This window comes from Ursus americanus, chromosome 25 (assembly GCF_024610735.1).
Source record: "Ursus americanus isolate L20-20 chromosome 25, mUrsAme1.1.p, whole genome shotgun sequence".
In the NCBI taxonomy this organism is placed as follows: domain Eukaryota; kingdom Metazoa; phylum Chordata; class Mammalia; order Carnivora; family Ursidae; genus Ursus; species Ursus americanus.
Window position 1 is genome coordinate 6,436,837 of NC_142151.1, and position 9,855 is coordinate 6,446,691.

Sequence of the window (9,855 nt, forward strand, 5' to 3'; positions counted from 1 at the left end):
TTGTATTTCTTCCATCTCCACAGTGGGAACGTTTACATAACATTTATTCATATATTTCTGGAAGGTTGTAATCTTGGTCATGACATTTGATTTTTCTGCCCACTCCCCCTGCCCAAGTGGATAAATTTGAACACTTTTCAATCCAGTTACATAGCCAAAGTAAGGTTTCCAGGAGTGGCTGAGTGGGTTGGGCGAAACTTTCCACGGGTGAGTACAGAGGTTAGGTAACTAGAGCTAGTACAAGGACATGACCCTTCAGATGTTTTATTCTGGTGTTTTTCTGTTGTTTCCCCTACCAACAGAAAGGGGGGTGTCCCTGAGCAGGGTTCCGGGGCAGCCCCCGAGGTCTTGCGGAACTGGTACTTCTCTCTGTGGGGAGAGATGCCTTGTGACTTTGCAGGCCAGTGGAAGCCATGCTCTGTTCTATGGATGCTTGCTTCTTCTTTTCTTGGGAGTGGTTCTCATTCTAGATCCTTAAGGAAAAGCAAAATAGAGCCGGAAGGCACCTGGGGGATTAGCCAGCCCACGGTCTTTGACTTTTTGACCTAAACCTTGAAGAAAGAAATACATTTTATAACACAACTCAGGATACACATAAATGGACATCAGACTGCTACAAAAGTTTCTCAAGACAGTATTTATTCTTACTACGTGATTACTTCCTGATACTATCTATCCTGTTCTGTTCAGTTAAACAGCAACAAAAACAACCCACAGATGGGTTTCATGACCCAACAGTGAGCTGCAACTGGAAGTCAGAAAAACACTGATCCAACCCCACCCTTTATTAGACAAATGGAATGTCAGGGGCTGGGGGAGGAAGTGACTCACCCAAGGTCCCACAGTCTGGACCTGGCTTGTAGTGCTAATGTCACCTCCTTTGGACTTACCTGGAGGAGAGCCTAGCAGTTGCTCCGGAATCTCGAGGAAGACCCTGGTTTGCTACCGCAGTGTGTGGCAGAGCGGCAGTGCTGCGGCCGCCCGGCTTCCCGCAGCTCTTCCCTGGCAGGGGGAGCACTACCCAGTGTGAGCTGCCAAGAGGCAGCTAGGTTCTTGTACACGGTGCTCCCCACTTCTGGGAGGCAGGGGACAGTATCCCCAGGAGGATGCTCCTCAGCATTTTCCTAGCAAAACAAGAAGGGGGAGGTACAGTCCTTCTGGCAACTTTAGCACCTGCTGCAGCCTGGGACCACCCGTATATACCCCCTGGCTTCCAGAAGTTAATTAGTTTGCTAAAATTAGGAGTCAGTTTTGCGTGCAATGGGACAACAAAAGATAGGCATGTGTGAGGTGTGCTTCCTGGTCGGAGGCCTGGGGCAGAGGAAAGGGAGGGCCAGGGATATCCTCCTGTCGCTCCCTGCCAGATGCTCCCACCCAGGGCCTTTGTGGGCCCAAGGCCATGGGCTGGCTGCCTCGTCTGCATTGTGAATGTCACAGGGGGGAGCTAACGAGGTTATTGGGCAGAGAAACACTCCTGTGAGCCCATGTGGAGGAGACCTACAGCAGAGCAGGAGGCAGGGAGGCTGCCTTTGGCAGCATCCATGAGGAGAGAGAAGGCTCGGGAGGAGTTAGTGGACAGCAGGCTTGGGGCAGAACGCTGTAATACACATCCCTGAAGAGGTCGAAATGGTGAGTGGGCTCAGGAGAGAAAGCCAAGGAGAAAGACAGACTGACAGAAGGCCAGGCTTGCTCTATTCATGGGATTCGGCCAAGATGGGAGGTGTGTGCATGGTTCAGTGAATCAGCAGTGTTGCTAAGAACACCAGCAACTTGATGCTGGACAATGGGGTCACCTATAAAAGTGCTTTAATGGAATGTGTGGCTTAATAGGGCATTGGACAGCAAGAAAGGGAAATATTAGGTCACACTGTTTTTATAGGTCAACCTCATGGTGATGCTGGAATTGGAAGTGTGACCCATGTCCCCCCGTGTATCTCCCTCCCATGTCCACCCCCTTGTACAGCTATAGGCAGTAAATTCTGGAGTAAAGCTAGAACCAGAGGTTCACTGTGGAGGATTTGCTCCACTCCAGGACTGACCAAAGTGAGTGAGGGCGTAACGTCTTTACCATATCAGCACAAGGCAAGGGGAAGGGCGCTTTCAGCTCGCAGAAGCCTGCCCTTTCTCATCCACCACGTGCAGCTTGTACGGTGGATGTAAGGATTAACTGGCATAGAGCGTGGACGGGACCGTACGTCTGGGTCATTCGCTATTAGAAGCATACAGGAGTCAGGTGTGGTGTTCTTCTCCTGATAACTGGGAAAGTAGGTGATCTTGGTTACCCAGCCTCTTTGTGGGAGCACTCAGAGGAAACTGAGGTGTTTAGTCTCCCAAGCTGAGCCCTCACAGGAGCGTAGGAGCATGGGAACATCCCCTCTGCTTGCTTTTGGAGAAATGAAAGTGGATGAGGGAAGAGTGGCAAACCACTCTTTTTTTCCAGCAGGAAAATGGGACCTTTGGGCCCAAGAGCCATAAAATCTAAACCAAGTCATCCATCTGATTAGGTTAATACTGGGTACCTGCTTTCTCTTCGTGTTCTAAGGATCCTTGGTATTGGGCTAGAAGTTGGGGATTGTGTGAAACTTGGCCTTCATCCCCTCCATTACTGCTTCTCCCACTTGCCTTTTTTTTTTTTTTTTTTTGTAAATAAAATCATCCTTTGTTTTTGGCCATATTAGTCCTTGATGGTCCACAAAATAATAGGGCAAGATCACATCAGGATTATTGTTCTTCATAAAATTTTACCTGCTTATACTTTTCTGCCTTCCACCATCTAGATCCCTTGTTCTGTCTCATTTGTATGGCACATATGTTACCTTCTGGACTCATCTCAGACCTCCCTGCTCTGCTCCCACCATGACCCTCAGAGGAGAATATATCTCACTCACCTTCCTGCCCCTTGCACGTGCTAACCCCAGACACGATTGTGGGACCTGAGTCCCCTGCCTGAGAATTTACTGTGTGCCCTCAGATAGGCTCTCCACCTTCTCTGTCTCAGTCTCCCCATTTTAGTTCTGGACCCACCACAGTGATGGCAAATAAATAAAGGGTGTCTTGTGAAGGACGACTCAGGAGGGGATGTGTCTGTAGGGTGAAGGATCACCTGTGCAGCTGACCTTTCACCATCCTATTTCTGGAATATCTTCAGGCTGGGGAGCCCCCAGATCTTGACCTTCTGCCTCTCGTTCTCGCAGATTTTAAGTTCGCCATGTACCCGCCATCGATGATTGCAACTGGAAGTGTGGGAGCTGCCATCTGTGGGCTCCAGCAGGATGAGGATGTGAGCTCGCTCACTGGCGATGCCCTGGTCGATCTGCTGGCCAAGATCACCAACACGGATGTGGTAGGTGGACGGCGTCTTCTTGGTTAAAACCAGATGTCTCTTTTCTCAGCTCAGGGAAAAAGACACTTGGCTTGATGATGCTGTGTTGGAGGTGTTTTTTGTTTTTGTTTTTTTCTTTTTTGGTGGTGGTGGTTTCTGTTTTCCAAGATCAGCATCCAAGGTAGTACAAAATTCAATAGATGAGGCTTCCTCCGATGGTTTTGAAAGCCTGTGTGCCGTAAAATAGAGAAAAGAACCTGGCAAGCAGATACAAGGTGGGAGGAAGGCTGTTTACTAATTTTCCTTTGTGGTGTGGGCTTCCCCGTGGGTCTGAAATGTTGCTTCATTTCCATTTATGTACATGTCCTCAGGCTGCTTCTCCCCCACAGTGTCGCGCTCTGCTTACACCCACTCAGGCGGAGACACAGTGGAGAGAGGGCTGGAGCCTGGCTCTGTGGCACTGGGGGCGGTGGGGATCCAAGAGGTGCCCCCCCTCGAGGACGGTGTCTGGCCTTGACACACCTCTCAACCCCACCCGCCTCTCACTTCCCTTTTGTTTAATGTGGTAATGGATTAAGAAGTACTTCTAAAAGAATAAAAAGAGTCATAGTAATTCAAGGAACTATTATTAGCTATAGATTTTTCCATTCTTGTGCCCCGTGGACTGCCCAGAGGCTGTAATTCTGCTTGCCAGATTTTGAAGCTCTGTAGAAGAAAGGTCTTGAGAGACCAGGGTCAAGTGAGGCTCTGATTCAGCTGGTAGGAAATGGCAGTCCTTAGAAGGTCTGAGCCAGGGAGGCTCTGAGAGGTCAGAGAGGCGGCTCCTGCCTCTTCCAGTGGAGGCTTTCCATGGGAGGTGTAGAGAGGGCTGAGGTAACCTGCTGGGGGAGGGGGAGGGCAGTACCAGAGCTGGGACCAGAACCTGGAAGCTCTGACAACCCCCCCACCTCCCCCAGGAACTCACACTGCACACTTGCTGGAGCTCCTGAATCTTTTTGTTTGAGAAAGGCCTCTGCTTTAAGGGCAGCTGAGAGGTCTGGCAGCTGGGAGGCCCTCATGTGTCACCATGGAGAAGCTCAAGATGTAGGGGAACTTCCCCGTGCCCCCCTCTGGATGTTCCAGGGAGATTCCGAAGGCCCCGCTGTGGGAATAGATTGAGTTAAGAGATACCGTGGCTTACAGGCCTGTGGCTGATGCCCCGTCGGGGATGCTGAACAGAAGGTTGACCACTCGGAGAGCCCACGGCTGCAGCTTGCTGGCTTTCTCACCTCCCCATCTGTATTTTGCCTTGGCCTTTATTACCATCTCAAGCAAATAGTGCAGGGAGGTGTTGAAGGGCCTCATGGAACAAACTCAGGGTCCTATTCTGAAGGAGTTCTTAGATATGCTTTGAAAATTCTAGGTCCAAAACATAGGCTTTTCACAAAGGCCTGTACTACCATGTACTACATGGTATCCAAAATATAAATCGAGAAGACCCCTCCAGCGTGCTTCATGTGAAGAGGGCTTGTCTAAACCTCCAGAGGCAAATCTGGGACAGAACTTAACATTTATAGAAATGATAAGCTTCCTTCCTTTTCCGAATATCTCCTATTAAGGCTGCCTTACAAAAAGCACCCCCAACAGCAACCAGCTTAGGGTTGGTTCTTCTTCGACCCCCAGAGACAAAAAAGCCTGCGACAGCAGTTTGACCCCCAGGCACTGTAACCTCTTTCAGATATTTATAGCCCTGCCCTGATTGGCTGGTGGCCCCCACGGGTCTCTGGCCTTCTCCCACATGTCCGTTTATCACCCCTTACTGGTTTCAAATGGACAGAGGTCACTCCTGAGGTGCCACCGAGTCTCTTCGGCCGCTTTTTAGGACTGCAAACCGATTTCTCATCTTACACAGGAGAAACCACTTGCCCCTTTCAGACACCATGTAGCCAGTGCATCCAAGGTAGCTGCAGACTGGGGTAAATGGATAGAGGTCTCGTACGTCCCAGCTGTGGAACTGGAGATGCATGTGTGCCTCATTCTTACCAGTGGGCTTCCGGTTCAGCATTTTAATATTAACAACCAAGCATGAACAGAGGAGGATGGAAACTCCACACAGCACTTTTTCAGACAACAGTTTGAGACCTCTGTGAGTTCTAAGCTTGCCCCTGGGCCCCAGAGGCTTGCTCACTGCCCCCCAGGAATGTTCTTAGTAAAAAGGCTTGAGCAACATTGGGCTAGGCTGGCCACTTGTGCCTGACTTCCAAGTGCTGTAGGTCTCCTCCCATCCATCAGGCCATGTTCTCTGAAGTATGGAGGCTCAGCGTGAACAAAAAGAAAAGGACTGGAATTCAGAAAGCATTAGTTTCTGGAGGGAGGCAACTTTTGCTTCCTGAGCCCATTTACCATTTCGTGAGTCAAGAAGTGGTGTGTTGCGAGCACTTAGCTCTCCATTTATTTCTGGAAGTATTTCTTAAAGGCTCACTTGTTGCAGACTTGCACAATGAGCAAGGCGTGGATGGAACCAACGCAGGAATTGGGACGGGTGGGCCATGTATGGAAAATAGGAGATGATGTTCCTGACTTAAGGAGCTCGGCGACTGTAGGGCAAATCACAAGTAAAGCATGCAGAATCCTAGCAAATAAAGATCATCAGCAAATGATTGCTGAGGTGTTATGAAGTCCAAATGCAGGAGGAAAGCAGCCCAGAGGAAGGAGCTCACTAGGCCTAACGTGAGATGCACGCCTCCTGGCAGAGGGCACTTGGCGATAGAAAAGGTCCTTGGAATGGAGAAATAAAACGCGGTATGTATGTGCAGTGGAATATTAGGTCGCCTTAAAAAGGAAGTGAACTCCTGACACGCGCTACAACATGGATGAGTCTTGAAAACATGCTAAGTGAAAGAAGCCAGATTCTTCGCATAGTCAAGTTCATGGAGACAGAAAGTAAAATGAGGGTTACCAGGGCCAGGGGGTGGGAGGAACGGGGAGTTCTTTAATGGGTATGGAGTTTCACTTTGGGATGATGAGAACGTTCTGGAGATGGATCGTGGAGATGGTTGCATGACGAAGTGAATATACTTAATGCCACTGTACACTTAAAAATGGTTACATAGATGTTATGTTTAGTTTATTTTGCCACAATTAAAACACACACACACAGTGCTCTCAGACCCACACTCCGAAATGCTCACAGGGTCCTGAGTCCTTCTCCCATGGAGAAGTCAGGTGCACAGGACCACGTTCTGCCACACTGGCTCCGGAGGAATAGGGCAAATGGGAACCAGGACCTGGAGTCCCTGTAGTTCTGTGCCTGCACCATGCACCTGGTTATTCGTGATCTCCTCAAGCTCACGGTGTTCTCTGTCCATGCCTTGTCAGGGATCAGACTGGGGAAAGAGGGTCCCCTTGCTTCCTCTGGGACAGGCAGACAAGTTTCTCTGGCTCCCTAGCCAGCGGCAGATAGCTTTGATAGGAGGGACCCATGCGGCTCTGAGAAAGTCGGTCTTTGTTGCTCCCTCTGGTTGCCAAAATAAACCGGAACGCTTCATTCCAAAGAGAAAGCTGAGTGAGAAGCCTGACAGTTTTACAGGGAATAAAAGTCTCAGAGGGTGGTATATTTTAAGTACTTTTTCCTTCCAGTCATAAGTGTTGCTAAAAACAGACGCCAGCCAGCGAGGCGGTTCTGGCTTTGGGGAAACTTCTACCGGGGCTTCCGTTGCCAAGGGTGAGTTTGAGAGGAGGGATCGAGCGTCCTGGTTCCCCGGTGAACCTTCCGTGCTTCGCCGGGCAGAGTCGGGGTTCCTCTTCCGTCCCCTCGGCACTCGGCTCGTGCTTTGTGCCAGCGTTTATCTCACTGGTCACTTGTCTATAGAGCCTCTTGAACAAGACCCAACTTTTACTGCGCTCTTTATCCAGAGCCCCTGGCAGAGCCTTGGGAATGATGCTAAAGAGGGAGGGAAGCAGGAAGGAAGGAACGGAGGACACAAAGGCCAGGCAGATGGGCTTAGAGTGTGTTTCTAAGTCTTTGGTCTCCCCAGGTCTTTTGGAAAGCCCTATATTTCTTATCCTTAATTACATGCCAGGGGCCTGAGCAAAACACATCACCTTCACGTGATACGGTTTTACAAACTGACTAATAAAAATGCAGAAGTCAGGCTCACAGGCTGTGACGATGCTGTGAAGCTATTGGGAGATAATTCAGCAGAAGCAGACGCTAGTCACCCGGTCCCTATGTTCATCCTTTTCTACCTGGGTTACATCAGAACTCTGTCCCGTTCTTAAATATCGCCCAGACAAGATTCCAGGATACCCCTGCCTTGGGGTCATCCTGGCATGTTAGGATCTTGGTTGTCAGGGAGCTGTTATAAACCCATTCGCTGTGCAGGGGGAGAAGTCTGGATTTTGACTCCATGCTTTGGTCCTGGTCCCCAGCACTGTGTCTTTGTCCTCCTTAGTGAGAAGCACCCACCCCCTCCTGGCACACCTTCTCCCAAGGGCCTCTATACGGCTGGGGCTGTCCTTTGTGGACCTGACGGGGCCTGTGGTCAAGAACCTTGTGAAGAGTGGCCGGAGGGGAGGCTGGGGGCGGGCTGGGGGACGGAATAGAACTGGAGGCTCATGCTTCCCTCTCCTGTCTTATTTCTTCTGCGGGCTTCATTTGGTATGCAAGGAAATAAGCCAAACAGCCTGTGAAGAAAGGAAGAATGAGATAGTTTCCTAAGTTGTCTCTGCCTGAGTTGGCCGCGGGTCTGGGGCTCATTCAGCCCTTTGTCCCCCTGTTGAGTGCAGTGCGTGTGTGGTGACAATGGCGTGATGCAGTTACACTGAGGGCTAATGGTAGGAGTTCCGTCAGCCCATTCATGGAGGCCGAGGAGGGTGCAGGGCGCAGAGCCTGAGCCAGCACGCAGAGGAAGTCGGAGGCCCGTGTAACGAGCTGGAGATCACAAACACTGCTGTCAGGGCTCCGGGGCTGGGGGGCAGGGGCCAGGGAGGGAGCCTATCATCATCAGAGTTGGAGGTTTGCCCGACCTCCAGCACTGTGGAGTGCCACCTGTCCGGGCTGACAGACGAGCATTATGGCTTTCCTTTTAATCAGCTTAATTTGGGGCATCTTAACACAATGACTGGTGCTTTCGGAGGCTGCCGGAAAGCAGAGGTCCCAGAGCCCATGCACTTTGCATGCACGTAGCATCTTTTCAGGGGACGAGCTGTCATTCCGCCCCCCCCCTGCCCCCCAGCCCCTAGGGCTACGTCTCCCTTTCTTGGAGATTCTCTGCCCTGTCTGTCTTTCCTTAGAGCTGGGAAGAACCAGAGGGTCTCAGGGGAAGGAGTTCTGAAGCTGGAGGCTTGCCCGTTTAAAGCCAGGCTCAGCTTTTAACTCGATGTAACCGCGAGACAAGTAGGCTTTAGTTCCGTTCTCTAGCTGTATAATGCGGGCGTGTGGCTGTTTGAGCTCCAGACGCCCTCGGACCCCCAAATCCCCCGATTCTGTAATTGCCTCTGTGTCGAGTCTTGTGATTCTGCGCTTTGGAAATACTATGATTCTGCTCTTCTCCAGCTTTGCCTCCTCTTCATTTTGGGCCTTTGAACTTGCCTCCCTCTTTTATTTCCTTCTCTTAGCTTGACCTTCCAGCACTAGCAGCCCCGCTGGGTCTGAGGCAGGGTTCCTCCTCTCTCCAGGTCACTGCTCCCCGCACCCCAGTCCCGTGCGCTGTCCTGCCCTGCTGCTCAGCAGAGTGGGAACTCCTTGGGCGGGAGTGGAGCTGTGTCAGGTGGGCATGTCTGGTTGCAGGTAATAGCACCGCCACACATTTCCCTGCCCCTTCACTTTCCATCAGCTCACAGAAAACTCGAGTGCTCTTTGCAAGTCCAAGAATGGTTCCTAAGGATGCTAAAGGAGGGTATTAAAATACAGACAGTGAGTTTAGTCTCAAGGTAGGGGGTGCTGGTCTCTCTGTCTCCACCATCACAGAGTAGACTGTTTGACATTGTTCTTACAAGACAGGTGCTTGCCCTTAAGTTTTTTATGCAGTTAAGGATGGGCGATCTGCACTTAAAACTCAAGCTGATAATAGCAGAGCTGTGGAGAAGGGGAACCTGAAGGAGGGTTGTTAGGCAGAGGCCCCAGAGAGCTTTCCAGGAGCGAGGGACATGATTGACCCCAGAGAGGTTTAGCTTCCTGCCCGGTCCCAGATGACTCTAGAAGAGAGCAGGGGGTGGGGTTCAGGGTCATTTCTGGGGTAACTGCTGTAGTTATTTATCTCTTAAAGTAGGAGGTATCAAAGATCAAGAGCAGGCCATCATCAGTCACTGTTTAGATTGAAATGAAAACGGGGCCAAGGAAAGTGTTCTATATGGAACCATCCATCACTTTATTCAGGGAAGCCAGTACACGTGTTCTTGGCTGGAATTTACATAAATGTGACACTTGAGGCATCGTCTCTTGAGTCCCATGGCTCTGAAAGTCCAGTGGAGATGACTGCCCAATGTCCCAGCCTTCCCTGTAGGACTTTTTCCAGAACTATTCTTTGAGGTTTCAGGCTCTTGGAAGGGAA

The 9,855-nt window shown here is 50.5% G+C and overlaps 1 protein-coding gene across 1 annotated transcript in view; it reads left to right on the forward strand.

Annotated features, from left to right (window-relative positions):
* The window catches only part of CCND2 (cyclin D2), a 29,400-nt gene that overhangs the window by 11,283 nt on the left and 8,262 nt on the right, over positions 1-9,855 (forward strand). The window contains exon 4 of the mRNA XM_045781158.2: positions 3,195-3,343. Coding sequence (XP_045637114.1) covers positions 3,195-3,343 — 149 coding nt within the window. The remainder of the gene's footprint in view (positions 1-3,194; positions 3,344-9,855) is intronic.